Raw genomic sequence first — 25,207 nt, 5'->3', positions numbered from 1 at the left:
AAAGACACAACACACTCGTTGATCTTCCTGAGCTGAGTGAGAGGTGAAGTTCTGAAAGAGTAGGCGTTAGAACGCAGTATGGTGGTCCCACCTCGCCTCCTCTGCCAGCAAAGGTTAACTGTCCAGCAAAGAGGAGACAGACCACCGAGTCAGAAGCTGAGGTTCTGCAACCTAGCTCTGTCCCTCACTGGCTCTGGGAACCTGAAACAAGACTTCGAGCTCCCCAGATGTAAAATGGGTATGACTGGCTCTGCTCTGCTGGCTCCCCATGGCAGTTTCCAAGCTCACTGAAAAGGTGTTTGTGAAAGCTCTTTGCAAATTTCAATGCCTTGTGTTAAAGGGCACTACTATTATCCTTCTCATAACCACCCGGGGCTGAAGAAGTGGGGTGCTCTTTGTGAAAGCCCAAGGGCTTCCCTTCCTGGCTTTTAGCCATCAGAATGCCCAGGACAAGTGCTGCTGGTACTGAGGGGGACAGAAAAGCAGCTTTCTGAAGAGAATTAGTAGGGCTTGAGGGCTTGAGGAGGACCCAGCAGTGTCTTCCAAAGGTCAGAGACAGCGTCATCAGCGGCAAGGTGGGGGACTGGGCCTAGGGTCCTCCCTCCTGGGGGTGCTGGATGGATCTGGGGACATAAAAAGCAGAGACCTTCCAGGTAGATGTCCCTCTCTTTCAAGGCTCCCACCCTCTCCTATCTAGGGTACCGACCAGACATTGGATCTTTTCGGGGATCTGGAAATGAAGCTGATTCAATGAACACAAAAAGCCAGCAGCTACAGAGGACCCCAGGATCCATCAGCTCTGGCTCCTTCTTCTAGGCTGCTGTAAGTCAGTCTTGGATTTTTAAGACCCTCCAATTGGAAATGCAACTAGTGCTTCCAGCCTACTCTCTCCAGCACTAGGCGGATGAAAAGGAGACCTTGGATCCTCCCTCGAGAAGCTCAGCCGGACGACCTCAGCTTCCCTCCACACGCCCCTACCCACCGGGCAAATGCCCTTGCCCCTCTCTTCACCCCCGCTTAGCATCACGGCCTGAAGGGACTCCAGTGACGTTCCCAGTGCTGGCAGGGAGAACTGCGCAGACCCCAGGGAACTCCACCCTCCCCGGTTTCCACCACCACCACCGCCAGCCCCCCACCGCCAGCCCACCTGCCTGGCCAGATGTGCATCTCCCGCACAACAGGTGGCACCTGCCCGTCCTCGCCGACCACACCTCTCCACCTCTCCCTGCCCCTCCACCTGCGCCCCGGTCCTCCAGCTGCGCCCGGCGCCGGCGAAACCTACCTTTGAGGTTCTGGGGGTGGCCCCGCGGCGCCCGGCTCGGGTTTCCTCGGGGCAGAGAGGGGATGCTGGAGAAGTTGTTACCCATGGCATCCGGCCCCCGGGGGTTTCGGCACTCTCGGGGGGCAGGCGAGGCTGGGCAGGAGCAGAGGTAATGTGTGCGAGTGTGTGCGCGCGCGGGTGCGCGCCGCTGGGGGAGGGCCCTGGTGGGGCTGCGGCCGGGGGCGGGCGGGCTCTTCTCCCCCTCTCTGGGCTTCGCGTCCTCGGCGGGGCCTGCCCGCCGCGGGGGTCCTCGCACGAGCTGGCTACCTGTCTCCCATTCCCCGCGGCGGGGACGGGGGCTGCGGACGGGGCCCTGGACCGGGGCCGGCGGCGCCCGGGGCTCCCCTCTTCTCCCCGCTGGCCCTCGGGCTCCGGCTGGTGGTGGGCTGCGCGGCGGCTCCGGCGCGCTCCCCCGGGGCCATAGGGTCAGAGCCCCCGGCGCGGGCGCTCAGCGGCTCGGCGGCCGGCTCGGTCCCCGCCCGCGGGGACGGCCGCTGCGGTGACGTGCGTGGCGCCCTCCCGCCCGCGGGTGTGCATGGAGCTTCGTCTCCCTCGGCCGCCGCGCTCCCACCCCCGCCGGGCACCTCCCGCGACCGCCGCCCCCGCCCCCAGCAGTCGCCAGGATTCCCTCGCTCCGGTTGTTATGGTGACAGCTGCGCCGGTGAATGAGCGTCTTAGTGACACGCGCGCGCCCGCCGGCCCAGAGGTGGTCCCGGGGCGCGCCGCGTTCCCGGCTGCCACAAGTTCAGGCGGCGCAGGGGCCCCCGGGGCACGGCGCGGTGGGAGGCGGCGCGGGGAGGCGCGGGGGTGAGACGTCAGGCGAAGACCCGGGCTGCAGAGGTTGGGCTGCTTCCCCTCGGGGAACCGCGGAACTCGAAAACAGGAGGAGCGGTACAGCCAGTACGTAGAGCTCCCTGGACCCCGGGGCGGCAAGGTAGCTCTCATTTACAGTTTCCCTAGCACCAGATACAGGGCCTGGCACATAGTAAAAAGCTCAAGAAAAAAATTTATATGGGTGAATGGATGATTGAATAAAGGACTTGAAATTAGGATCTGAAGGGGTGCAAGGGCTCAGAACAAGAACCCCAGGCAGTCCTGTTCCTGGACAAATAGCAGTGGGGCTTTTGGATGCTCATAGACCAGACTCATAAGACTGAGTCTCTGGTCAAACCGGGGGAACAGATCTCAGGGACAAACCATTAGAGAAGCACCAACTCTGAACTGAGTGGTTCAGTCAGCCAAGGGGGAGGGGGGGCAGGCCACCTATAGCAGTCAAAGAAGGCTTCCTGGAGGAAGGGGGCTTTGGCAAGTGTCCTGTTCAGATGACTCTTCTGTTAGTGTAGCTCAGCGCTGCTACCAGGAAGCCTGCAGGAAGGGAGAAGAATGTCATTCTCCTCCTACCTGGACCTGGGTCGTCTCTTTGTCCCAGTTGATAGGGGTAGAAGACATTCCAAGGCCCCCCTCCCCTCCCTCAGAGAATCAGCCTTCCAGCTCATCTAGTCACCTCTAGCCCCCTGATCTGGCTTCAGCAACTCTAATCCAGAGTCCAGTGAAGATGTGGACGGGCAACGGGCATCTCATCCATCCTCTTCTAGAAGGTTTTCCCCCCAAATCTCCATGTGATGGCCCTTCATTATTCAGGCACAGTTTATGTCCTGACCTTCCCTGACCATCCCAAGTAAAGAACCCCCACCGCTCTCAGTCACTTTCCATACTGTTATTCCATTTTACTTTCTTCATAGCTTTTGTATGGAACTAGTTTAAAGTAGCCTTTCCCCCTTGTTTATATTCTGCCTCCCCCCACTAGAACATAAGCTCTGGGATGGGAGAGCACAGGCCAGTCACATTCACCATGGTGCCCTAGTCCCTGGGAGAGTGCCTGGCACAGGACAGATTCTCAGAAATAATTGTGGAATGGATGAATCCCTCTGCTTGCCAGCAGAAGGACACTGCTGGAATCCCTGGGAGTGGAGCCTTCTGAACCGCCTTTTATTTCTCACCTCTGCCCTCCACCCCCACCCCATTCCAGGCATCACACCCTAAATGTCTGGGACTCTAGGAGAGCTAGAAATATCTGTGGCAGCCACTTTCTGGGGTCTGGAGGGAGAGACAGCCCTGACCCTGGCTTCCAGCCTCTTGGATGCCCAGGACCACGTACTTAGCCAGCTGCAGAATGGACATGGCAGGCCAGGGACTGCTGTGTTTTTTATGGACAATATCTTCCCAAGACTCACTCCCAACCCATGACTTGTGTGTCAGAAATCCATGAGTTCTGAATGGCAACATACCTCCACATTTGCACACACAACTCTACACCATCTCCCAACTCACTTCTATGCAAGCACCCACACACACACAATTGCATACTCCCTGAAATCTGCTAGAATGAAGTCGCTGTGAGCAGCTGCAGGGTTCAGACCTTTTACAAGTAAATATGAGGACGCTGTATAGATGAGACTAATTCCCCTTGAGTGTGTGAAGCTCAAGACCCTTGCTAGGATTTGCAGACAGTGGCTGGCAGGAGTCTCAGGGCCCTCCCTAGAGTAGTCCTGCCTCTCCCTCATCCTGGAAAGAGAAGCCAGGGCATGAGCAGGGGGCTGCGAGTGGAGAGTGAGGCCCCAAAGGTAGAGGACAGCAGGGATGTCACAGGCCCACATGATCTAAATCTGAGGCTTGGGCAAAGCAGGGGAGAGATGAAGGTCAAAGGGAAGAAGGTGAGTGAGAGCCAGAGGTGGGTGCCCGCCTAAGCCCGGAGGCAGCCCGCAGGCTCTGCAGCTCAGGGCAGCCTGATCCCAGGGAGCCCCAAAGAAAGGTGAGAGGCATCAGGGACAAAGGCCAGGAACTGAGGGCAGGACAGAAACTTCCCCTGACCCAAGAAGGTTGAGAAGATCATAGGAGGATTAACAGGGCTGGGACCAAAAAGAGAAAAGGAAGGCATCCTGGTTCAAAATTGAAGGAGGCGTTCATTCTCGGGGTCATGCGGATGTCAACTCTGCACTTGCACAAGCCTGAGTGTAAGGACTTCTGACATGTCTCACTTTAGGCCCCTCCCTAGCCTCACCCTAATCCTTCTGGGGAGCTCTGTACTGGGAGAGGGGACATCACTGTTAAGTGTCAACTGGGCACAGGTCACTGCCCAGGCAGGGACCTAGAGGAGGTGGGTGTGACTGCATGGGACCCAGAGAAGCTGAGCATGACCCCTCTAAGGCATCCTATGCTCCAGAAATCCTTTCCTGGCAGGGACTGTGGTTAGACCAGGCTCAGAGGATCAAAGAATGCCAGCACCCTCCTTCCCTCTGGGCACTGAGCAGAACCCCGAGCCTTCAAACCATCCTTCACCAAGGCAGCTGCCAGGAGTCAGAGAAGCAGCCTATGTGGCCCCAGGGCCTTTTCCAGCAACACCCTGGGAGGGAGGAGGTAGAAAGAACCTGCCAAGGAGACAGGGGCTGGACAAAGACACTTTTAGTGGATTCAGTGGAAGCTATTAATACGCACAAGGTGATGATGCTCTAGCACCTATCACCATGGCAACACGCCCCCCCCCAGGCAGTGCCCATTGGGGTGGGTGTCAGTGCATACGTGTTTGTGTGTGTCCTTGTATGTGTATACGTGGGTGCTGTGAGTGCTCGGGGGAGGGAAGACCACGGGAAGGTCTTACAGAGAAACCGGGACTCCTTCCACAGCAGCTCTTCCCCTCTTCCCCTTCCCTCGCCCTGTTCCTGGCTGGTTCCTTCCCCCTTCTCCCTGCCTCCTTCCCTCCCCCTCCCCTCCATGTCTTTCCCCCCCTTCTCTGCACCTTCCTTCTCTGCTTCTCCCCATCCCCGTCACTTTCTCTCCTTGCACTCTCCGTTCTTTTGTTTCTTTGCCCTTGGTTTCCTCCTGCCTGGTTCACCTCTCTCCACCCCTTCTTTCTCACTCTCCACAGCTTCCAGATCAGTTTAAGTCTTGAGAGTCACCCTGTTGATAAAATAATAGAATATTTGGCTGAGTGTCTACTTTCTTCCTTCCCTGAGCCCCTGGATACTGAGTTCAGAACCAGCCACAGGGATGGCCCCCACCAGGCAGGCAAGAGTGGGGTTCCTGTAGGCCCAGATGGGCTCCCCTGAACTTGAGACCACCCTAGTCGACCGCATGACACCTCCCTCCCTGTCAAGAAACTAACCTTAAAATAGGAAAGGGCCACAAGAGTGGCACCCCTCCCATCTCCCAAGGCCCAGCCCATAGTTAATCAAGCTATCAGAAAACCTGCTGAAGTGGCGGGGACTGTCCTGCCTGAACTGCAGGGGTGGCTGGACATGTTGGAGGAAGAGATCCCTGAGTGCCTGATACATAATAGATAATAAATATTTATTAAATGAATCAATGGATAAAGAAATAGGTGAGTTACCCTATCAATACAGCCACGCAGCCAGCCAGAGAGATTTGCTGGGACCTGCCTATACTGTCAGCTCCCTTCTCGGCAGTACCTTTCCCACAAAGTTTCCCTGAGGCCAGGCCTTCCCTCTGAAGGATGGAAGTTTCTGCTACCCATTTTAGCATGGAATGGGCACCATAATGCCTTGTTCCCAAGTACTTTGAGATCCAGCCTCACTGGTTCCTCAGTGACCATTCATTGAGCACCACATGTATGCCTGGCACTGAGTAAGGTGCAATTTCCTCGCCAGCACCATGGGGGAGTCTGTCCTGTGCTTCTGTGTACTCCTGTCCCAGTTCCCCACCCCCTGGGCCTCAGGGCTCAACGCACAGTAGGTCTCACTGAATGCTGCTTGCGTAGCTAGGCAGTTGCCACAGAGCTCCAAACTTTTGTGATTATGCCCCCCTAGCAGTAATACATTTTTAAACATGTACCTTAATATATGTATATTTCTTTATTGATAAAGAATATACCATATTATGAAACATACACTAAATAGACACATGACATTAAAAAATAGATCATCTTGCCCTCCTCCTGGGGTGTACACACACTCTAGACTAATAATTCTCAGCCTTAGATGTGCATCAGAATCATCTATGGAGGCTTGGGAAGACATTTACTAAAATGCAGATTCCCAGGTCTCGCCTCAGAGATTCTGGCTCAGCAGAATCTGCTACGGCTCACTTATTGATCACACCTTGGGAAACTGGCCCATGACGTCACATGTTCTAGCTGGGAGGATGATGTTTAAAGCAGGCCACCACGCAGGGACCTGCAGGGACCTGGGGAAAGCTGCACACCACGCAGGGACCAGGCTAGCGCAACTGCCACCCCAGCAGGGCTAGCCATATTGAAAGGTAGAGCAGGAAGTGGCTATGAAGGGAGAAGGGACTCCAGCCCCTTCCTCTGCCCCACAGACAGGCTGGCCCTTCATCAGGCAGCCCCTGGATCCATGATCAATTGTAAGATCTTCATAGACCCCCAAACTCTTATCTTTGGAACCCAAGCCCATCAGGCCAAATGTACTAAAATATGCCACATCCCACATTAAACCTAATGTCCTTGCCTTAAACATTTTTTTTTTTAAAGATGACCGGTAAGGGTATCTTAACCCTTGACTTGGTGTTGTCAGCACCACGCTCACCCAGTGAGCAAACCGACCATCCCTATATGGGATCCGAACCCGTGGCCTTGGTGTTATCAGCACCGCACTCTCCCGAGTGAGCCACAGGCCGGCCCTGCCTTAAACATTTTGAAAGCGTTTTTACAAACATGGCTTTTGGAATCATTGGGCTATGAGGAACTCATTGACTTTACAACTGGTTTTATTTCTAAGCAATCGTGTATGTGTTGGATTTCTTGCCAAGTGAGAAAAACCTACGATCATCTTCAAGTATAATGAAATCTTTACGAATACTATATTTTACAATTAATGAAGTTGATATGACATTAAGTTTTGTAGGCATTGAAGTGAACATTTATTAATTTTGATTTAGAGGTTTTCCTTTCATAATTTAAAACCAGTAATGTATTTTCTAGTCTCAAACAAACCTTCTTAAGGAAACCCATAGGCCTAAATTCCAGGCCTATAGCGCTGATGGATAAAATCCAGGTCTGAGGCCAGGCATTCCCAAAGTTGAATCTGAAAGGACAGGGAGAGATCCCTGCAAGAAGCAGAAAGAAAAATGCTCAAGTCCAGAAAGAGGGCGGCATGCCCCCACCTGGGAAACTTGTACAGTGACTTAGAAGTCCTGCATCAGTTGACCCATCCCAGGGCCACTTGCTCAGATAATTGTGACATGTGAGATTTAAGTAGCACTTACTCACGTGCCAGACCTTGGTCTAAGTATTTCATATGCATTAGTTCATTTCAGTCTGGAAACTACCATGTGAGATAGTTAACTATTATTATTATTGTTATTGTTTTATTATTATTACTCCCATTCTACAAATGAAAGTTCTGAGGCTTAGGGAAGCTAAGTCACTTGCCTAGAAGCTGATGAGTGAAGTGCTGAGGTACAGCCCTAGGACGGTCTGGTCCAGACCCCTGCAATATTGCTCCCGCGCCAGGAGGGGATTCCTTCAAGTCCCCAGCCTGAGGGAGACACCTGTTGCAGGAGAGGTCTCCTCGCTGAGTCCTCAAACCAGCCTATTCCTGCTGGAGACACCCAGTGGCTTTGCCTCAGCTTTCTGGAAGTTAGCCAGGGAGCACACAGCTGCTAATGAACAAAATAGATTTAAAAAGTGACACTGAAATTAAAGAAAGATGCTCAAAATGGTTGCAATACCCCTGCATCCCTCTTCTCTCATTATTAAGCAGCCTTTACTTGGCAGGAAAGCCCTTCCAAGAATGTTACTAAGACCAGAGAATCATAAAGGAAAAGTAGAACTCCTTTGAGTCAAAAGTTGAAAGACAAATAGGCATCCGGAGGCGCCTCTCTAATAAGCCAATAACCTTATCTTTTTTTTTTTTTTTTTTTTTTTTTTTTATAAGATGACCGGTAAGGGGATCTTAACCCTTGACTTGGTGTTGTCAGCACCACACTCAGCCAGTGAGCGAACCGGCCATCCGTATATGGGATCCGAACCCGGGGCCTTGGTGTTATCAGCACCGCACTCTACCGAGTGAGCCACGGGCCGGCCCTAAGCCAATAACCTTAAATCACACCAAATGCTCTTTATCCAAGACCCAGAGTTAGGGACAAGACCTTTCTCCAGTTGCTGCTGGCAGTGTGACATCTCACTTCTACCTGCTTTTCCCCAAGGGGTCCCAGAGGCACACTCAAAGGCGCCTTGGGGGGGGTGCGTCTCTTCCAGGTGAGTGCAGCTCGGGGAAAGTTCTCTGTGTGTCCAACCATCCCCTTGTCTCCCCGTCCCTCTCTCTCTCCATTTCTCTCTCCAGCCACCACTAGGCAGCACTAGAACTCCATTAGAATCGCCTTTGTCTCTGGCAAACTTTTTGCGGGTGTGGGGGAATGGGAGGCGGCAATCACAACACCTTAAATAATGTTTATAGCTCGTTCTTTTCCTCTTTCAAAATGAAAAGAGCTTTTGGGGGAAAATGTATATATCCTTATAGCTTCCGTTAGCTACTTCATTCTAAAGAAAATAGGTCATTGAGGACACTGGCCCTACTCTTCCTCACTGAGATGTTCTCCTTGAGCATGTTCACCTCCCTGAGGCCACTTTGTCATCCTTCATCCTGGGATCCCCGAAGGGCAGCAGAGGAGCCCTCCCCAGCATGGCGAATGGGCCAAAGAAGGCCACACCTGCCCACGGAGTCTCTCAGGACTGAGATGGAAGCTCCTCCAACTTAAGCCAAGTGGCAGTCCTCTGCACAGCACTCCTGCGCACTGAGGTGCCCCTCTGGCTGCGTCTTGTTACCCGATGTGGGCATCTGCATGTGCCCAGCACGGGCACTCTGTGGATCCCCCGAAACAGCTGCTGCTACTTGGCCAGAGCTTGAGGGTGTGTGGTCAACATCAGGGGTGTTTCCTCACCAGGCCCTCTGAGCACCTGATCACTCTCAGAGGCCCAATCCCAGCCCAGGCCTCTCCCACAAACACCATCTTCATCTACTCAACCAGCTGGGTAGTCTCAGAAATCACTTTCATGACTTTGTGAATCCCATGAGTTTGTGAGTATAGGAAAGAGGGAAAGGGGGGGCCTGATGTCACTTGGACTTCAGCGTGCTTATGGAATAGGAATGGAATTCAGAAAATCAATGCCGGTGTCCCCCTCCCCCCAACCAGGGCAACCTGCCAAGTCCCTGCAATTGGTCCAGCATGTAGTGTCGGATGCCCCCCCAGGCAGGATCTCCAGGCCAGAACACCAGCCCCCTCAGCACTGTCTGGAAACCATTCCGCTTCGGTTTGGTTAGAAAATCTACCTTTATAGACTGTTAGAGGAAAAACAAAAATTGAGGAGAAAATAGTATTATAAAAAACCCAGGCTTATTTGTCTCTTCTGAGAAAAGGAGTTAAAATGTATCACGAACGAGAAAAGCTGTTCCACATTCTGTATCCTGTGGGGTGAAAAGCAAAAATTTAAGTGAGTCAGAATGTTAGAGCCTGACTATTTTATCTCCTGTCAATCACAATATTTTAATCCTATTTTTAAAAAAATAACATTTATCTATTCACATATGGAAACATACTTAAAAATCCACAAACCTACTGCCCAGATAACCTCTGTCAATCTTTTAAAAATAGAAGTCATATATACACATGGTTTAAAAAGTCAAATAGCACAGGAAGGTATAAAATGGGAAGAAAGTAAAAGTCTCCCATCCCAACCACTCAATGCAATAGCTGTCCACATTTTTTATGCATCTTTCTAGCAAAAAGGATACACACAATACCAAAATTTTTTCACATATATTTACTTAGACAGAAGGGATGCTACTACGCACAGTATACTAAACTGCTGTTTTCGCTTATCAGCATCTATTAGTGGTCTTTTCACATGAACACACATAGATTTGCTTCATTCTTTTAATGCCCACCATAGATCCCATTCTATGGCTGCACCATAATTTATTTAAACAATCCCCTTTTGGAATTCAGATTGTTTCCAGTGTTGTTGCCATTAAAACAAAGCTATAATGAACGTCTTTATTTATTTTGGCTACTTCTGCAAATCTATCCATAGGGCAAATACAGAACTATGTAATTATTAGGTCAAATAGCATACGTATTTAAATGCTTGCTTTAAGTATATTGCCAAACTGTCCTATAAAAAACCTACAAATTTGTACTCCAACCATCAGTGTATGAAAGTAGCTGTTTCTCTAAGCCTCACCAAAATTGGGTATTAGCAATCTTTTCGTTTCTAAGAAGTTGATAAGTTTAAAAAGGTACCTGGTTGTTCAGATTCCTATTTAATTAGGATTTTTGGCCACGAGTCTTTCTTTTTCTGTGAATAGCCTGTTCACATCCTTTACCCATTTTTCTATGGGAGTGTTCATCTTTTGTATTGATTTACATGAGCTTTCTACAAATTAAGGAAAATAGGCTTTTGTGAGACATGTGTGGCAAATACTTTTTGCAGTTTGTTATTTTTATTTTGTTTATTGGTATTTTTGCCCACAGAACTTTCTAACTTTTATGAGGCCTCCTTTGTCCATCTTCTCCTCCACAGCTACTAAATTCCATGCTCTGTTCATAACGGCCTTCCCTAGACTCTGGTCGTGAATAAATTCAAATACATTTTTTGTAGAATTTTTACAATTTTAATTTTTATGTTCAAATATTTGAACCACATGGAATTTATTTTGGTGTAAAGAATGAGGCAGGGATTCAGTTTAAGTTGTTCCCAAATGGTTGTTATCCAGTCGTTCCAAAGCCATTTGTGAGATATTTCCCTTTTCATTTTCATCCTCTCTCAGTCCCTTAGGGGCCACATGGCTCTGTATTGTCACCAGAGTGAAGCCCACGTAAGTGCCATGTTGCTTCCCCCCAGGTCTGCCAGGATCCCACAGAGGCTTCTGTCCTCAGGGTAGCAGAGAATCAGGCCACTCAGAGACAGAGAGGACACTGCTGCCCTGCTAGCCACGAGGAAAAATAGCCTCCCAGTCCTGCAAGAGAAGTGGGACATGCATCCAAAGACTTCTTTTTGAAGGAAAAAGAATAGAAAGAGAAACCTCAGGGGCGAGGGTACTCACTATATACCAAATGCTGGTATACACTCGTATTTCTAAAAACACACACATACACACACTACAGGCATGCATACCTCACACACCCAATATGTACACACACACACGCACACACACACACGTACACGCAGGCACACACAGGTGCATGCGCGCGCGCGCACACACACACACACACACACACACACACACACAAGCACAATCACTCATGCCTAGATACAATGAGTTTCTCCAGCAGGGGGCATCCGGTCCTAAAGAGCCCTCTCAATAACAGGAACTCTAAGAATGCTAAAGCCAATGTTTCTCAAATAATATCCAGACTCCTTTTAAAGGAGAGAAATAGTCCATAAGACTCTGAAGAATATACCTGCAAGACTCCAATTTGAGGAAAAAATAAGAAAGAAACCAAAGACTTATTCTATAAAAATCTTCCAATTGCAAGTTAACATATTTACAACTGGTTAAAAAAAATTTTTTTAATTATCAAAAAGAAAATATGAATTTTAAAAATTATCCCAGAATTAAAAGACCATGAGGAACGTAGTTGAAGACCCCTGGAATGGGATAGAGGATTGAGAAAGTCTGGTTTAAGGCATTATCATGCAGCAGATCTGTAATTTAATATCTTTCCATACACGTGAGTAAAATGTCCTTCTGTGTTTCTCTCTCCTAGCTCGGCAGGCCTGGGCTCCAGACAACAAAATGTGATCCCCTTTTCACCTTGTCCCTTTGTCCCTTATAGTTTTTCCAGTAAAAATATTTTATGATTTTTATTGGATAAATTTTTAAATCATTACTATAAAAGTAGGCAATTCAGAAAATACAGATTTTGTTTTTAATTTAAAGCCATCCCCTCCCCCTGAGAGAGAATATTGCTTTAAGTTGTGGTGGGCTTCCTTCCTGTCCTTTTCTTTACTGAAGTGTTTTCTGGTACATACAAGCAAGGACAGCCCAGCTGCAGTCACACAGCACACCACTGTCCCGCAGGGTCCCGGGGGACCCAGGCTGACCTGGGGGCTCTGTCTCACCTCTCAGAGGTTGGAGCTGTGAAAAGGTTGGCCTGGGAGATGCCTTAAGCCAATTGTCTTCAGAATGTCCTCCCAGAAGCATCGTCTGTTTTTTTTTCCCAGAGACTCCCAAGGTTAGGGGCAGCTGAGGACCCTTGGGCCACCCCACCCCTTCCTAAGACTACAACAGGAGAGGGGGGCTCATGACCCTCCCGGCCCAGTTCTCTGCCCCCTGCTCCATGCCAGCCCTACTGGTTCAGGGTTGGGAAGCCTGGCCTTGGGCAGGACAGTTCCCTTTTCCAGTCGGAAGCCTGGTGTGTGACTAAGGCTGAGGCCCAAGAGGAGGATCCCAGCTTCTTTCCTGGCTCTGTCCCCCTGCCAGGCTGTGTGACCTCAGACAGGACACGAAGTCTCTTTGGGACTACACCCCCCTGAAAATGTGGTGGTGGTTGTCCTCTGCTGCATTAGGAGACCAGGAAAAGGAAGTGGGCTTGAAGGGTTTCTCACCTCCAGGCTGCCTCCCTCCCTCTCCTCCACTCGAGTCAGGCTGGCATCGCCTCTGATGGCTCTCCCGGGCTTCTCTAACCCTGTCTTCCCTCACACAGGCAATCCTGTCTCACAGGACCCAGACTAACACACAAATTACATAAAGTAAAAATATAAATAAGACCCAGGTTTTTGTCTGTTGCTATCTCATCAGAGGTACAGACTACACAGATAGTTATGAAATTAGCAGGACATAGTTGGGATGGTCTGACTTAAAATACAGGCTAGTGGGGCTGGCTGGTTAACTCGGTTGGTTAGAGCGTGGTGCTGATAACACCAAGGTTCAGGGTTCCATCTCTGAACTAGCTAGCTGCCAAAACAATAAATAAATAAAATACAGGCTAAGTGATCTACGCAAAATGAATTTTGCAGGTCCCAAGGGTCCCTCAAACAGCTGGCTGTCATCCTTCAGAGATGCTGGCTGAGACACACTGAGAGGCCTGTCACAAGTATTAGGCGGAGCGGTGGTTTCAAAGACATACCCCAAACTGGAAGTCGCATGGGCAGGCGTCATGTGGCATTTGAGTGAGCAGCGGTGCCCAGTGTTCTTTAACAGCGACTAACACTTCTCCTGAGGGACGGCAGGCAGCCCGGCCAGCACCGTCCACGCCAGGCCCAGCGCCAGTTTCGAAGGACACACATGGCCGCAGATGGCAGACTCTCTGCAGGTGCAGTGACAGGGAGACTTCCGTGCTCTCTATTTTTAGATTTTTCGTAGTGATGTATTTAATCAGAAAAAAATGAAGACATGTTCATTTTCTAAAAATTGTCCAAGAGTATGGAGGAATGGGTGGTCAGCGCAGCTGCAGTCATGAGGGCGAGCTCCGTGCAGACGGAGCGTTAGGGCCTTGGAGGGTGGGATGGCTTCCGAGGGACTCACCTCGCATACTCTAGGGGTGGCAGGAAGCTGCATTCATGACCACAAAGACCTGAGGTCTGAGGAAAGGACAGCAGTGCTGATGCACGAATTTAACTAAGGACGCCAACAGGCCCAGGCTGGGTGGCGCAGGTGTCAATGCAGCCAGGGCTGTCCCAGTCGTTGAGGTTTTCCTCATCTCAGAGTGGCCCTGGGCTGGGAGTGAGGGAGTGGAGAGAAGAAGATTGAGGAAGAGCTTAAGCAGCTGGGGTCTGGATATGTCACCCACCCCAGCCTACCCTCCAGACCCGAGCTGATTTGTGGCCCCAGAAACAGACCTGTAGGCTCCCGTGGCTGCCGGCACCCCTCGCCCCAAGCCAGGCTGCTGATGTCAAGACTGGGGGCCTGTCAGACAGGGGTGCTGTGGGGTGGCAGCAAGCGAGGAGGAGGTAAAGGCAGAAAGAAGCAACAACACGGAGGGAGGGGCAGAGACAGGGAGAGAGACAGAAAGACTCAGAAACACACCGAGGGACAGAGAGTGACACACACAGAGAAAAAGGCAGAGTCAGAGAGACAGAGAGGGAGAGAACGAAAGGGAGTGAGACAGAGGCAGAGAGAACTTACAGCTTCCTGGGAGCACACAGGGAAGCAGTGATGGGTCAAGAGGCAGCCAGAGAGAGGGCAGAGCTAGCGATGAAATACAGGGTGTCCGAGAGCATTGACGTCACAGAGAGCAAGCATTTGCTGTCACTTACTGTGAGCTTAGCACTGCACTAGAAGCTGCAGGAAACAAAAAGGTGTAGGCCCAGGTCCCTGTCCTTGCCAAGTACTACCTAATCAGGAATCCAGCCCCCACATCTGGGAAACATGAATAACAGGCTGGGGCAGCCTCTGCAAGGGCTGGGTGGGAGGTAGAGGCTCCCACAGGCTAAGGTCACCAGGGGTGGCTTGGAGAATGGGATTCGTTTGAGCTGCCTCTTGGAGAGCAGGTGGGAGGATGATGTCAGCAAAGATGTGGAGGGGAAGACATGTCTGCATACAGCTAGGAGGGTCCTGAGTGCCAAGCCAAGGAGGCTGGGGGGCCCCTGGTCCTACTTGAGCACAGGAGGAAGGTCGTAAGAGCTGTGCTCTAATCAAACCTGGGTCAGCTGGTGGCCAGATCTGGAGGGCGGCAGGATAAGATGGAGGAAAGGGTTGCAGGCTCCCACTGACCTTTCCAGCCCCTTCTCCTGACACCCTCTGTCTGACATTTCTCACCTGTCAGCCTTTGCTCACGCAAGTACCCTCCGCCTGGAAGGTCTTCCCCTTCCATGGCCCCTTTCACAGCAAACGCTGAAACACAGTTTAAGACTCTTCTCCAGGGTCTTATCTTCCAAGAAGCCTTTAGGCCGCCCCCACACCCCACCCCCATTCCTCCCAGCCTGAAAGCCAACATGAAATCTCCCTGGGCTGAGCTGAGTCATGTTTTTGACCAAGACCAGAGCACATGATTTGGTTCCATCAGAATCTTTGCCCTACCACACCCAAAATTTGCCTGTCCCCTGTGGAAGCACCACCAGCTGTCTGGCCTGAAGAGAGAAGGGCTGGGGAGGGATGGACTGACAGGTGGGGCCCATTTGCCTAGAGGTGCTTTGGGCTGGCTGGTCACAGAACAGTGACTCATTCCCCCACAGAGGAGGGGAGTGGCACTAAGGGACAATCAGATTGGGCAGGGGAGCCTTGTAGAAACAACCTGCCTCTGCCTTGAGTCCTTGGCTGGACCCCGGGAGGCTGGGCTGGAGAACGGGCACAGCCTCCTCCTTATCCCCTCAGGCCCTCAGAAGAGGAGAGAATCTCCTGCAGACCCCTGGCTCATTCCCAGCGTGGCCTGGCACTGGACAGGAAGGTGGCCCAAGCCTCACTGCCCCCGCCCGCCCAGGCCGGAGCCATGGATAAATTCCGCCTGCTCTTCCAGCACTTCCAGTCCAGCTCGGAGTCGGTGATGAATGGCATCTGCCTGCTGCTGGCCGCGGTCACCGTCAAGCTGTACTCCTCCTTTGACTTCAACTGCCCCTGCCTGGCGCGCTACAATGCCCTCTACGGCCTGGGCCTGCTGCTCACGCCCCCGCTCGCGCTGTTCCTCTGCGGCCTCCTTGCCAACAGGCAGTCCGTGGTGATGGTGGAGGAGTGGCGCCGGCCCTTGGGGCACCGGAGGAAGGACCCAGGCATCACCAGGTGCGGTCCCACACCACTCAGCAGCCCATGGGCATTGTCAGGGGCTCCCCATCCCCACCCCACAGGCACCACCAGGTGTACCCCCAATAGCCAACCACCCCCCATAGACAAGGTTAGGGGCTCCTCACACCCCCACAGGCACTATCAGGTGTGCTCCCTCCTTTCCCCAACTAGGGATCGTCAGCTCAGAGACCCATTTGCCAGTTTGCACTCTAGAAACTTATTTTTCTTCCTGTCATGTGTCACTTTTTGGTGGCCAGTGCTGTAAACACGTGAATGAGACAGGAGTCCCCAGAATTATCCAGGCTACGTCTGTCATGCTGGCCACGGATGACAGGCCATCCGTGACACATTCAGCCGCGTTTTGCATGTCGTGAGAGGTAATGATTTGCTTCAAGGCTGCGTCCCTCTCTAGTAAGTTCCCCAGGGCTGGGACCTCCCATGCATTACTGCATCCTGAGAGCCTAGCACGCAGATGGGGACTGCATCACAATCAGTTGGTGCAGTTTAGCAACTCGCAGTGCTCACTGGGTGACACTGCACACCAACTCAGTGCCAAGCTCTGCAAAGGGCTCTGAGAACACGGCCTCTCTGAATTCTCACCTGGGCCCCAAGACTGCTCCTTTATCAGACCCATTTTTAAGGATGAGAAACCTAAGGCACAGAGAGGTTAAGAAAGTTGGCCAAGCTCCCACAGCTAGAAAGTGGCACTGCTCAGATTGCAGCGTAGGCTGACTCCGCAGCCCACGCTGGAACTGCCTCGGGAAGGCATCTAAGTGCTCTAGATCTGAGCGCAGGGGCAAGAGTGGCCTGGCAGGCTTCAGTGCACTCTCAATCTCCTCCTCTCTCCTATTCTTTGATATGGACGGTGGAGGTGTTCTCAAACACATCTAACGTAACTTTATAACAAGCCCCTAGTGCCACCTGCTAACCACACTGCCCCCCTTGAAAATGCTGGCACCACCACTGCCTACAATGTATTTATCATTCACCACTGTGTAAGTCACATGCATGGACACGCGTGCACACACACGCATACACACACATGTGCACACATGCTGTCACGCACCCGGCACATACCATGTTATGTTTTGTACATAGTCCGAATTAGAAACATCTGCATCCTGTGCATGAGCAGCCCGTTTCACACTTTCGGGGGTCACACACTCCCTGTGATTCAGCCACGCAGCAGGGGTCACAGGCACTGGCTGTGCCTATGCCTTTTCCTCTGGGATCCAGTGGGTGCTGCTCCACTTGGCTACTGTCCTGTGACCAAGACCCAGTCCTGGTCACTAGAGGAGCCGAGTAGGTCAGGAAAGGCACCTGATGCCAGTCAGAGGAAGGGCTCCCTGGGCGCTGGCAGGGGGGTAGGGTTTGAGGTGCTGCCTTTTGGGAGGGTTACTGGGCATGGCTATTTTAGTTTAGTCTCCCCCCAAAAGCAGGCTCTGGAAAGAATGTGATAATGAGTAGGCAAATGGGGCTCAATCCTACTGGGGACCCTCTGAGAATACACCTCAGTTGTCGTGCTGACAAGGGTTCGGATCCTTATACTGGCCAACCACCTAAAAACAAGAGAGAGAGAATGTCCTGCTGAGGATCTAGGACACTGGGGTATTTATCCACCAGGCCCTGCCCCTCTTGGGTTGAAGGCTGAATTGGGGGTTACCTCTCCAGTGCTTCCAGACTACCCCTTTCTGGAGCAGAGAATCTTCCAAAGCCCTCAGGCAAAGCCAGACAGGTGCTTGAGGTAAGAGCCCTCAGGCCCTCCACAGGAATAGGACAGATGCGTCTGCATGGGCAGGGCACCAACAGTGTCTGCCACAAGGCCTAGAGCAGGAGGAAAGCCAGCTCCTCAGTGTTTCAGTCCTAGGATTCCAGGGTCCCCCAGCCCTCCTTCCTCCTGCCTTCTGCTGATGAGACCTCTACCCTGCGAGCTGTGGCCATTCCTTCGATGTAACTCCACCTGGTATTTCCCAGCCCTTCTGAGAAGTCCATCCTTGCATCTCCCCCATGGCCTTCCTGCTGCAGCTGAGTTCCAGCTGCTCTTTGTGACCCCTTCCCAGGTACATGTGTTCCTCTGTGCTGCAGAGAGCGCTGGCTGCGCCCCTGGTCTGGATCCTGCTGGCCCTCCTAGACGGGAAGTGCTTCGTGTGTGCCTTCAGCAGCTCCGTGGACCCCGAAAAGTTTCTGGACTTTGCCAACATGACTCCCAGCCAGGTACAGCTTTTCCTGGCCAAGGTGCCCTGCAAGGAAGATGAGCTGGTCAGGGACAGCCCTGCTCGAAAGGCAGTATCTCGCTACCTGCGGTGCCTGTCACAGGTAATCAGGTCATCCTGTCCCAATCTTTGCACCCTCACAAATATCCTGTGTTGGTCCAAGGCGGGTGTGGTAGCAAAGAGGTACAAATGATTTCCTGAGGATCCTCCCCACTTCTGGAGACACAACCAAAAAGCAGATGGTTCGTGGGGGCATCAGGAGCATGACCCATGTACAGGAGAGTGTGGGGCCTTCAATACTGACTCATCCCAGGACAGGACCAGGTGTCCATATCCTCCCAGGAGCCAGCTAGGTCCATCCCCAGGAGGCTGGATGGTAGGAAAGCGCTGGAGGTATAGAGCTCTGCCTTGCCCCTGCCCCGTACACACATTCTTCCCACCCATGAGAAATAACACTAATTACCATTTATTGAGCACTTATGCATCAGGCATTGTGTTAAGCATTTTATATGCATTATTTCATTTAATTCTCAGAACAACCTTGTGAGATGGATGCAATCATCATCATCCCATTTTTCAGATGAGGAAACTGAGGCTCTAAGAGTTTAGGCACAACAGAGGCCTCAACCATGCCCCTTGTCCTTCCTCCTTCTCCCACCCTATTTCCTTCCTCCTTTCCCTGTCCCCCTCCCCTGCAACTGCTCTGCAACATCTTAAAATGTAAATAAATATATGTTAATAAATAAATAAACTTAAAAAATAAAATAAAGAGTTTAGGCACAAGGCTGAAGTCACACAGCTTGCAAGAGGCAGGGTAGGTATCCGAATATACGTGTCATCACTCTTCTTAACCACCCCCCTACAACGCAGGTCATTAACAGATGCCTGGCTCCCCCCAGGGCACCAGCCTCATCATCCTGGGGGCAAACCTCAGCCCCACCCCCAGCCCAGACTCCCGATTCAACCACCACAACTCCCAGAGCCCCAGCCCTGGGCCTTGTCCACCAAAAAGTATTTCCATGAAGCCACCACATACGAAACACCACTAGGGCTACAGATAATAAAGACATAACTCCTGCCCTCTGGGGAGTTAGGCAGGCTCATAGCAAAGCAGGTCCATGATGTGGTGGAAAGACGACCAGTGCTCAGGACACATTTTATTCTGGTTCAGACTATGACCCTGGCCATGGCACTGCCCCTCTGGGCCTCAGTTTCTCCTGCAAAATAGAGGAGGATTTGGTCTCCTTCACCGTGAGGCTTCAGCACTCCAGGTTCTCCCTAGTTCAGTGGAAGAGCATGGGATTTGCAGTGTGCACAGGGCTTGAATCCTGACTCAGCTGTAAGTTATCAGTCACTCCAAGTTTAGCAAGTTGTTTGGTTTTCTACTCCTCACGTATAAAATATTCACCTTAAATTTGAGGGAGGAGGATCCTGTGAGAGGCCAAATGAGAGAGCTTTGTAAACCGTGGAAATCATATCTATAAGTGATAAGGATTCAGATATGTCTTTGTGGTTTAGAGGAGTGACTTCTCTGCTCCAAGTCACACAGTGGCTCCAGGTCTTACACTGGGCCTCAAAGAGACTATAGCTTTGGGAGGCAGAGAGGAAAGAGAGGAGTCTTCCAGGCTGGGCTCCAGCCTTAGACAACCACTTCCAGCTCTTCTTCACTCTTGGCCTGGAACACTGTGCCCTTGTCCATATGCTATATAACTGTTATTCATCCTTCAAGTCTCAGCCTAGACATCACCGTTCCCTGAGCCCTCAGGTTCAGGTAGGGTGTCCCTCCTTTGGATTCCCGTGACTCCCCATACAGCCTTCATTATGGCACTTAGCCAGTCATCTCTTATTTGTCTGTTTCCTCCCCTAAAGTGTGAGCTCTGTGAGAGCAAAGACTGGGTCCCCAGTGCCTAGCACAGTGCCTCCCACAAAATACAGCATGGATGGATGCGTAGATGAGACGATGGATGGATGAACATACATGAGGATGGATGAAGGACTGGATAAAAAGATGAGAGGATGATTGATAGATGGGTGGGTGGATGGATGGGTGGATGGGTGGGTGGGTAGGTGAATGGTTGGTTGGATGAATGGGTGGGTGGGAGAATGGATGGGTGGGTGGATGGGTAAATGGATGGATACACAAATAGTTAGATGAGAGGGTAGATGACTGGATGGATGAGTGGAGAGATGGTTGGATAGATGACGGATGCAAGGGTGGAATGAGTGGAAAGGAAGGATGGATGAAGGATGGTTGGTAGGATGGATGACTGAATGAGAAAATGGATAGATTTGAGGAAGGATGGAGGGATAAGTAAAGAAAGTAACTTTGGAGCACCTGTGCCCCACCATACAGCACCTGTGCCCAACCTTGTGCCTCCCTACCCTCCAGGCCATCGGATGGAGTATCACTCTGCTGCTGATTGTTGTGGCCTTCCTGGCCCGCTGCCTGAGGCCCTGCTTTGACCAAACAGTCTTCCTGCAGCGCAGATACTGGAGCAACTACGTGGATCTGGAGCAGAAGCTCTTTGATGAGACGTGCTGTGAGCATGCGCGGGACTTCGCGCACCGCTGCGTCCTGCACTTCTTCGCCAACATGCAGAGCGAGCTGCGGGCTCGAGGGCTGCGTAGGGACTCAGTGGCCAGGAGCCCTGAGCCTCCAGAGATGCCTGAGCCCCCTGAGGGCCTGGACAGCAGAAGCAGAAAGGCCTACCTACGCGCAGTCTGTAGCCGGGAACAGGTGGACCACCTCCTGAACACCTGGTACAACAGCAAACCTCCGCTGGACCTTGCAGCATCCCCCAGGCTCTGGGGGAGTGGCCTCAGCCACCGTGCCCCCATGGTAGCCCCAGGTACTAGGCTGTCCCAGTACACCGATGTGTAGGGACCTCACCAGGCTTGAACAGTGGCAGTGTTCCCACATGAAATCCCCACACTTCCAGGGTCTGGGAACTTTCAGCCCGTGGGATTCCCCAAGGCAGGCAGCCTAACCCTTGTTGGCCTCCGACCCAAAATAGCCCAAACTCTGCCTAGTTTTGGGGTGTGACTTCCTGTGTGTTTTGCAAGCTAATGTGGACACAATTTGGGGGCTCTTGTCAAATGCAGGTTCTTATTCAGTGCATCCAGGACTGGGCCTGAGATTCTGTGTTTCTAACAAACTCCCCCAAGGTGCTGACATGTTTTTGGTCAGTGGACCAAATTTTGCGTAGTAAAAGTCTAAACAGATCTGCCATGAGTTCTGGATCCTAGATGTCGATTCTAAATAATAATAATGATAGCAGCACATGCTTATATGGTACTTACTTTGGTGTCAAGCATCGTTCCAAATTTTCTACATATTAACTTATTTAATCCTCAGGTAACCAAATGAAGTACATATGATAATTAGTCCCATTTCTTAGAAATGAAAACTGAGGCATAAAGAGGTTAAGTTGCCAAGGTCACCCATGCAAGAGCTGGAATTTGTCTGACTCAGTCTCCTCTGAGCTATTGCATTAGCCTGCTGTCTAGATAGTTTTGTTTGTGTATTTGTTTTCAATTCTCTTGTTGGACTTCCTGCAGCTTCTACTACCAAGGTTCTCGTAGTAAGCTCTGCTATTTGAGTTCCTCTTGAAAGCACTAGTTAGTGCCTCTTGCTAGCTACTACAGATGAATAGTTTTGTATTTCCCTGTTGAAGGGATTTTTCTGTGTTTGAATGTCAAGAGAGCTGTCCCTCCAGCTCCCACCTTCCCAAGTCCCACTGATTCTGTTTTTAGCCAGCCAAGGCTCAGCAGCCTTAGCGGGTACAGGCTGCTTCAAGATGCAGCTCCTCTCTGGGCCCAGCCTTCTGCTCTCCTCTAGCTGGCAGGCTCTGCCACCCTTGCCTTTCTACTCCCTACCATGCCCATTGCCTGCAGCCTGGTCCCTGAGCTCCTGGCCCCTGAACTCCGCATTATCCCTTTCTAAGACTACCGCCTTCCCCAGGCATTGCCCAAGGTATCTTCCTGCTGCCCTTAGCAAGAGGTTGTGGGCACCCTGGTGAGGATTTCTCCAGGCTAGGTATGGCTGTGGGGTCTAGCTCAGGAACAAAAACCCCTGAAAAACCAGTGTTAGATCTGCTGGCAGCCCAAGCAGGAAGGGTTTGGGAGGATCTAGCCTTTGAGGTCCTCTGGGCCTCTGCCCCTCCCTGATGACTCACTCTCCCCCCTCTCCCCCCAGCCAACATACACATCCTGCCGTAGTCTCCATCAGCACAGATGGTGGCCACAGATTTGCAGATCTGAGTTCACCCTGTGCTTTTCTACTTCCTCAGGGCTCTGGGGCAGTCCAGTGAAGGGGCCCCTGCAGCCCAGCCCCCTCCATCAGGCCATCTCCAGCTCTTGCCAAGGGACCTTGTGACACCAGAAAATCCCTGCAGCTCAGCTTCCCCCCACCTCCTGGCTGTGGTGAGGCCATGCAAATGTCTGAAATGGCACTGGGGTGGGGCACGATTTAGGCAAAGTGTTAGCAGCGATTGGGTGGGGAGGAAGGAGGGAGACCTTGGAGATGGCCCAGTCACATGGGTACGCTCAAGGCCTGGGGAAAGGAGGCTCAAGGACCCTGTTTTGGGCTCCAAGGAAGTAGCATCTGGACCAGTAAAAAGTCACCAGGTGCAATCAATACTCTTGTCTTTTTATGATGAGCACTTACAGAGCATTTACTGCAGAGAAAACACTGTGCTGGGGAATAGGCGAGAGAATATTATGGGGACAGAGATGGGTACAGAAATAATGACAATCTAAAGCAAAAAGTGTAAAGTAATGTAAGAGAGGCAAGCCACGTGCCATGGGGATTTAGCAGGGAGAAAAAGGCCTCAAGCTGGGGGGTCAGGGAAGGCTTCATGGTGGAGGTGCCATATGAATGGGTCTTAAAGGATGGGGAGGCTTTTGACAAGCAGAAAGAGAGATGGGGTGGGGGCAGAGCACCTTAAGGGAGGAAACACAAGAACAAAGGCATAGAGTTGGGCTAGGGGCAGAGGACTTGTCATTTTCTCATTCAGCATGTATGTATTGAATGTCCAGAGTGCCCAGAGAGTAGGACAGACATAGTCCTATCTTAAAGGAGCTTCCAGTCTAGAAGGGGAGACAGGGACATGAGCAAATGACCAAATGGAGAGGTGTGCGGTCCAGCCTGGTCAAAAGTAAAAGACGAGAGGGCTGAGGAGTCCCACCAAGCGATGCTCCCTGAGCCCTGCACCCAGTAACACATTCTCTGGATCCTCTGCCCTTGACAGCCTTGGAATACATCTCCCACGCTCTTCAGTCTGCAGATGAGGTGGTTTTAAACCCCAAAACCTCTTTGCCATCGTCCATCACCAGTACCATTGTTCACATCCCTGCAAGAGTGAGATGCCTGGAACAGCGCATGTCACCCCACCTGGGAGTGAGGGACACAGGTGGGAGGCTTCCACCTGGCTCCTAAAGACTCTCCCCTCCGGGGGCAGCAGTCATTTAGGGGACCCAAGTTCATTCTCCAAACCTCAGCCAATTATGGGTTATAGCCCTCCTGATCCTGTCCTGTATGTGGAGCCTCTTCTGGAAGACACAGTGATCAGCTGGGCAGGGCAGAAATGTCCTGGAAGCACAGACTTTGATGTACAAGTTCCCCTTCTCGTGCGGCCTGGAAGCTGTAGCCCCCATCTCTGCCAGCTCTGCAGGAGGAGAGGAAGATGGTGGGAGTCTAGAGGGTTTAGCTCAGGACTTTGACTTTATCCTTCAGGCAACTGGGGATGAAAGCAAGTGTTTGGTGACAGGGTCAGGAAGAGGGATGATATTTGGGGTTCACCCACATGGAGGGGATGCCTGAAGCTATAGGAATGGACAGGGCCATCAAGAGAGAGGGGCTTGAGTGAGAAGAGGAAGGACTAAGATATTTAGAATTTTTGGAGGAGTAAGAGGCAGCAAAGGAGAGAAAAGAGCAATCACAGAGGCAGAGAGTCCAGAGGCGGGCGAGAGAGGAGAGAATTTCATGATGGGGGAAGAATGAACAACATATCCAGTGCTGCTAAGAGACCCAGGAGGAGGAGGACAGAGGGAAAATCACTGGTTATCAGCAACTGCAAGGGCAGGGGGCTGCTGTCCCGGGGAGGTGGTCCAGACCGAGCAGATGGGTGGGTTTCTGCAAGATTCATATAAATCCCTGGGTGCCTGCCGTGCCCAGGGTTATAAGGGAAGAGTGGGAGTTTGGGTCCTGGCCCAATTTGTGATACTGCTATGGGAGGGACCTTCAGCATCTCTGTATGGGGAAGGGTACCAGGACCCAAAGTCTATGATGGGAGCAGAGGAGTCGTGTCCACATTAGCATTCTTCCACTTTCAAGGGCCTCACAGAAAATGAGGGAGTTCTCTGCTGAGGGCCCAGTTCTGCCCAGCTCTTTGAGGACAAATGAGATGACTTCTTGCCTGTGCTTGATCAGCTCTGATGGGGGAAGACAAGGGGCTGTGGGGTGGGGAGAATGTCCCTGAGGGTCTGGAAAAGGCCAATGGCAGGTGGCATGGGGTGGCAAATGGTGGCAGGGCAGAGGTGATGCTGGGCTGCCTGTGGCTGCTGCCATGGCTGTAAGTGTTGGACAGCACCAGCTTTCAGCCCTCCCTGCTCTTCCCACAGAACCTCTGAAATAGAGCTCCCTACACCCTCATAAAGTACTCTATCTGCTTCTGTAGAGTTGCTTGCTTAACCTAAGTAACTCCATTTTGCCCCTTGTCTGACCTGCAGACTACCCCCCCCTTCTGCATGAGAAACCGTTGACCTCATAGAAACAAAAACCATTGCATAGAAACAGGAGCCATACACAGTGAATTATTACATGGGAACAGGAACATACACAATGAAAACCTGTATGCTTGATTGCTCGAACGGCTCGTTCTCAGCCTCTGTGACCCAGCTCCCTAGCTTGCTTTGTGCACCTGGACAAACCCGTGTGCCAACGGGATGTAGTTTTTGCCTTTAAAAACCCTACAAGA

The 25,207-nt window shown here is 51.6% G+C and overlaps 1 protein-coding gene across 1 annotated transcript; it reads left to right on the top strand.

Moving 5' to 3' along the window:
• The first annotated feature begins 15,727 nt into the window (after positions 1–15,727).
• CALHM3 (calcium homeostasis modulator 3) lies at positions 15,728–21,117 on the top strand. The gene is made up of 3 exons (XM_063101507.1): positions 15,728–16,014; positions 18,078–18,333; positions 20,620–21,117. Exons 1-3 carry the CDS (start codon positions 15,728–15,730, stop codon positions 21,109–21,111), a joined length of 1,035 nt encoding a protein of 344 aa, XP_062957577.1. The 3' UTR covers positions 21,112–21,117.
• Positions 21,118–25,207: the final 4,090 nt, after the last annotated feature.

This window comes from Cynocephalus volans, chromosome 7, assembly GCF_027409185.1.
Source record: "Cynocephalus volans isolate mCynVol1 chromosome 7, mCynVol1.pri, whole genome shotgun sequence".
NCBI lineage: Eukaryota > Metazoa > Chordata > Mammalia > Dermoptera > Cynocephalidae > Cynocephalus > Cynocephalus volans.
This window is presented reverse-complemented; position numbering and strand designations above follow the sequence as displayed.

What these genes read in the sequence shown, in the direction of transcription:
- CALHM3 (XM_063101507.1), top strand. Translation starts at nt 15,728, where the DNA reads ATGGATAAATTCCGCCTGCTCTTCCAGCACTTCCAGTCCAGCTCGGAG. An exon ending in AAGGACCCAGGCATCACCAG is followed by an intron (nt 16,015 to 18,077) that starts GTGCGGTCCCAC and finishes ACCCCTTCCCAG; the next exon opens with GTACATGTGTTCCTCTGTGC. An exon ending in ACCTGCGGTGCCTGTCACAG is followed by an intron (nt 18,334 to 20,619) that starts GTAATCAGGTCA and finishes CCTACCCTCCAG; the next exon opens with GCCATCGGATGGAGTATCAC.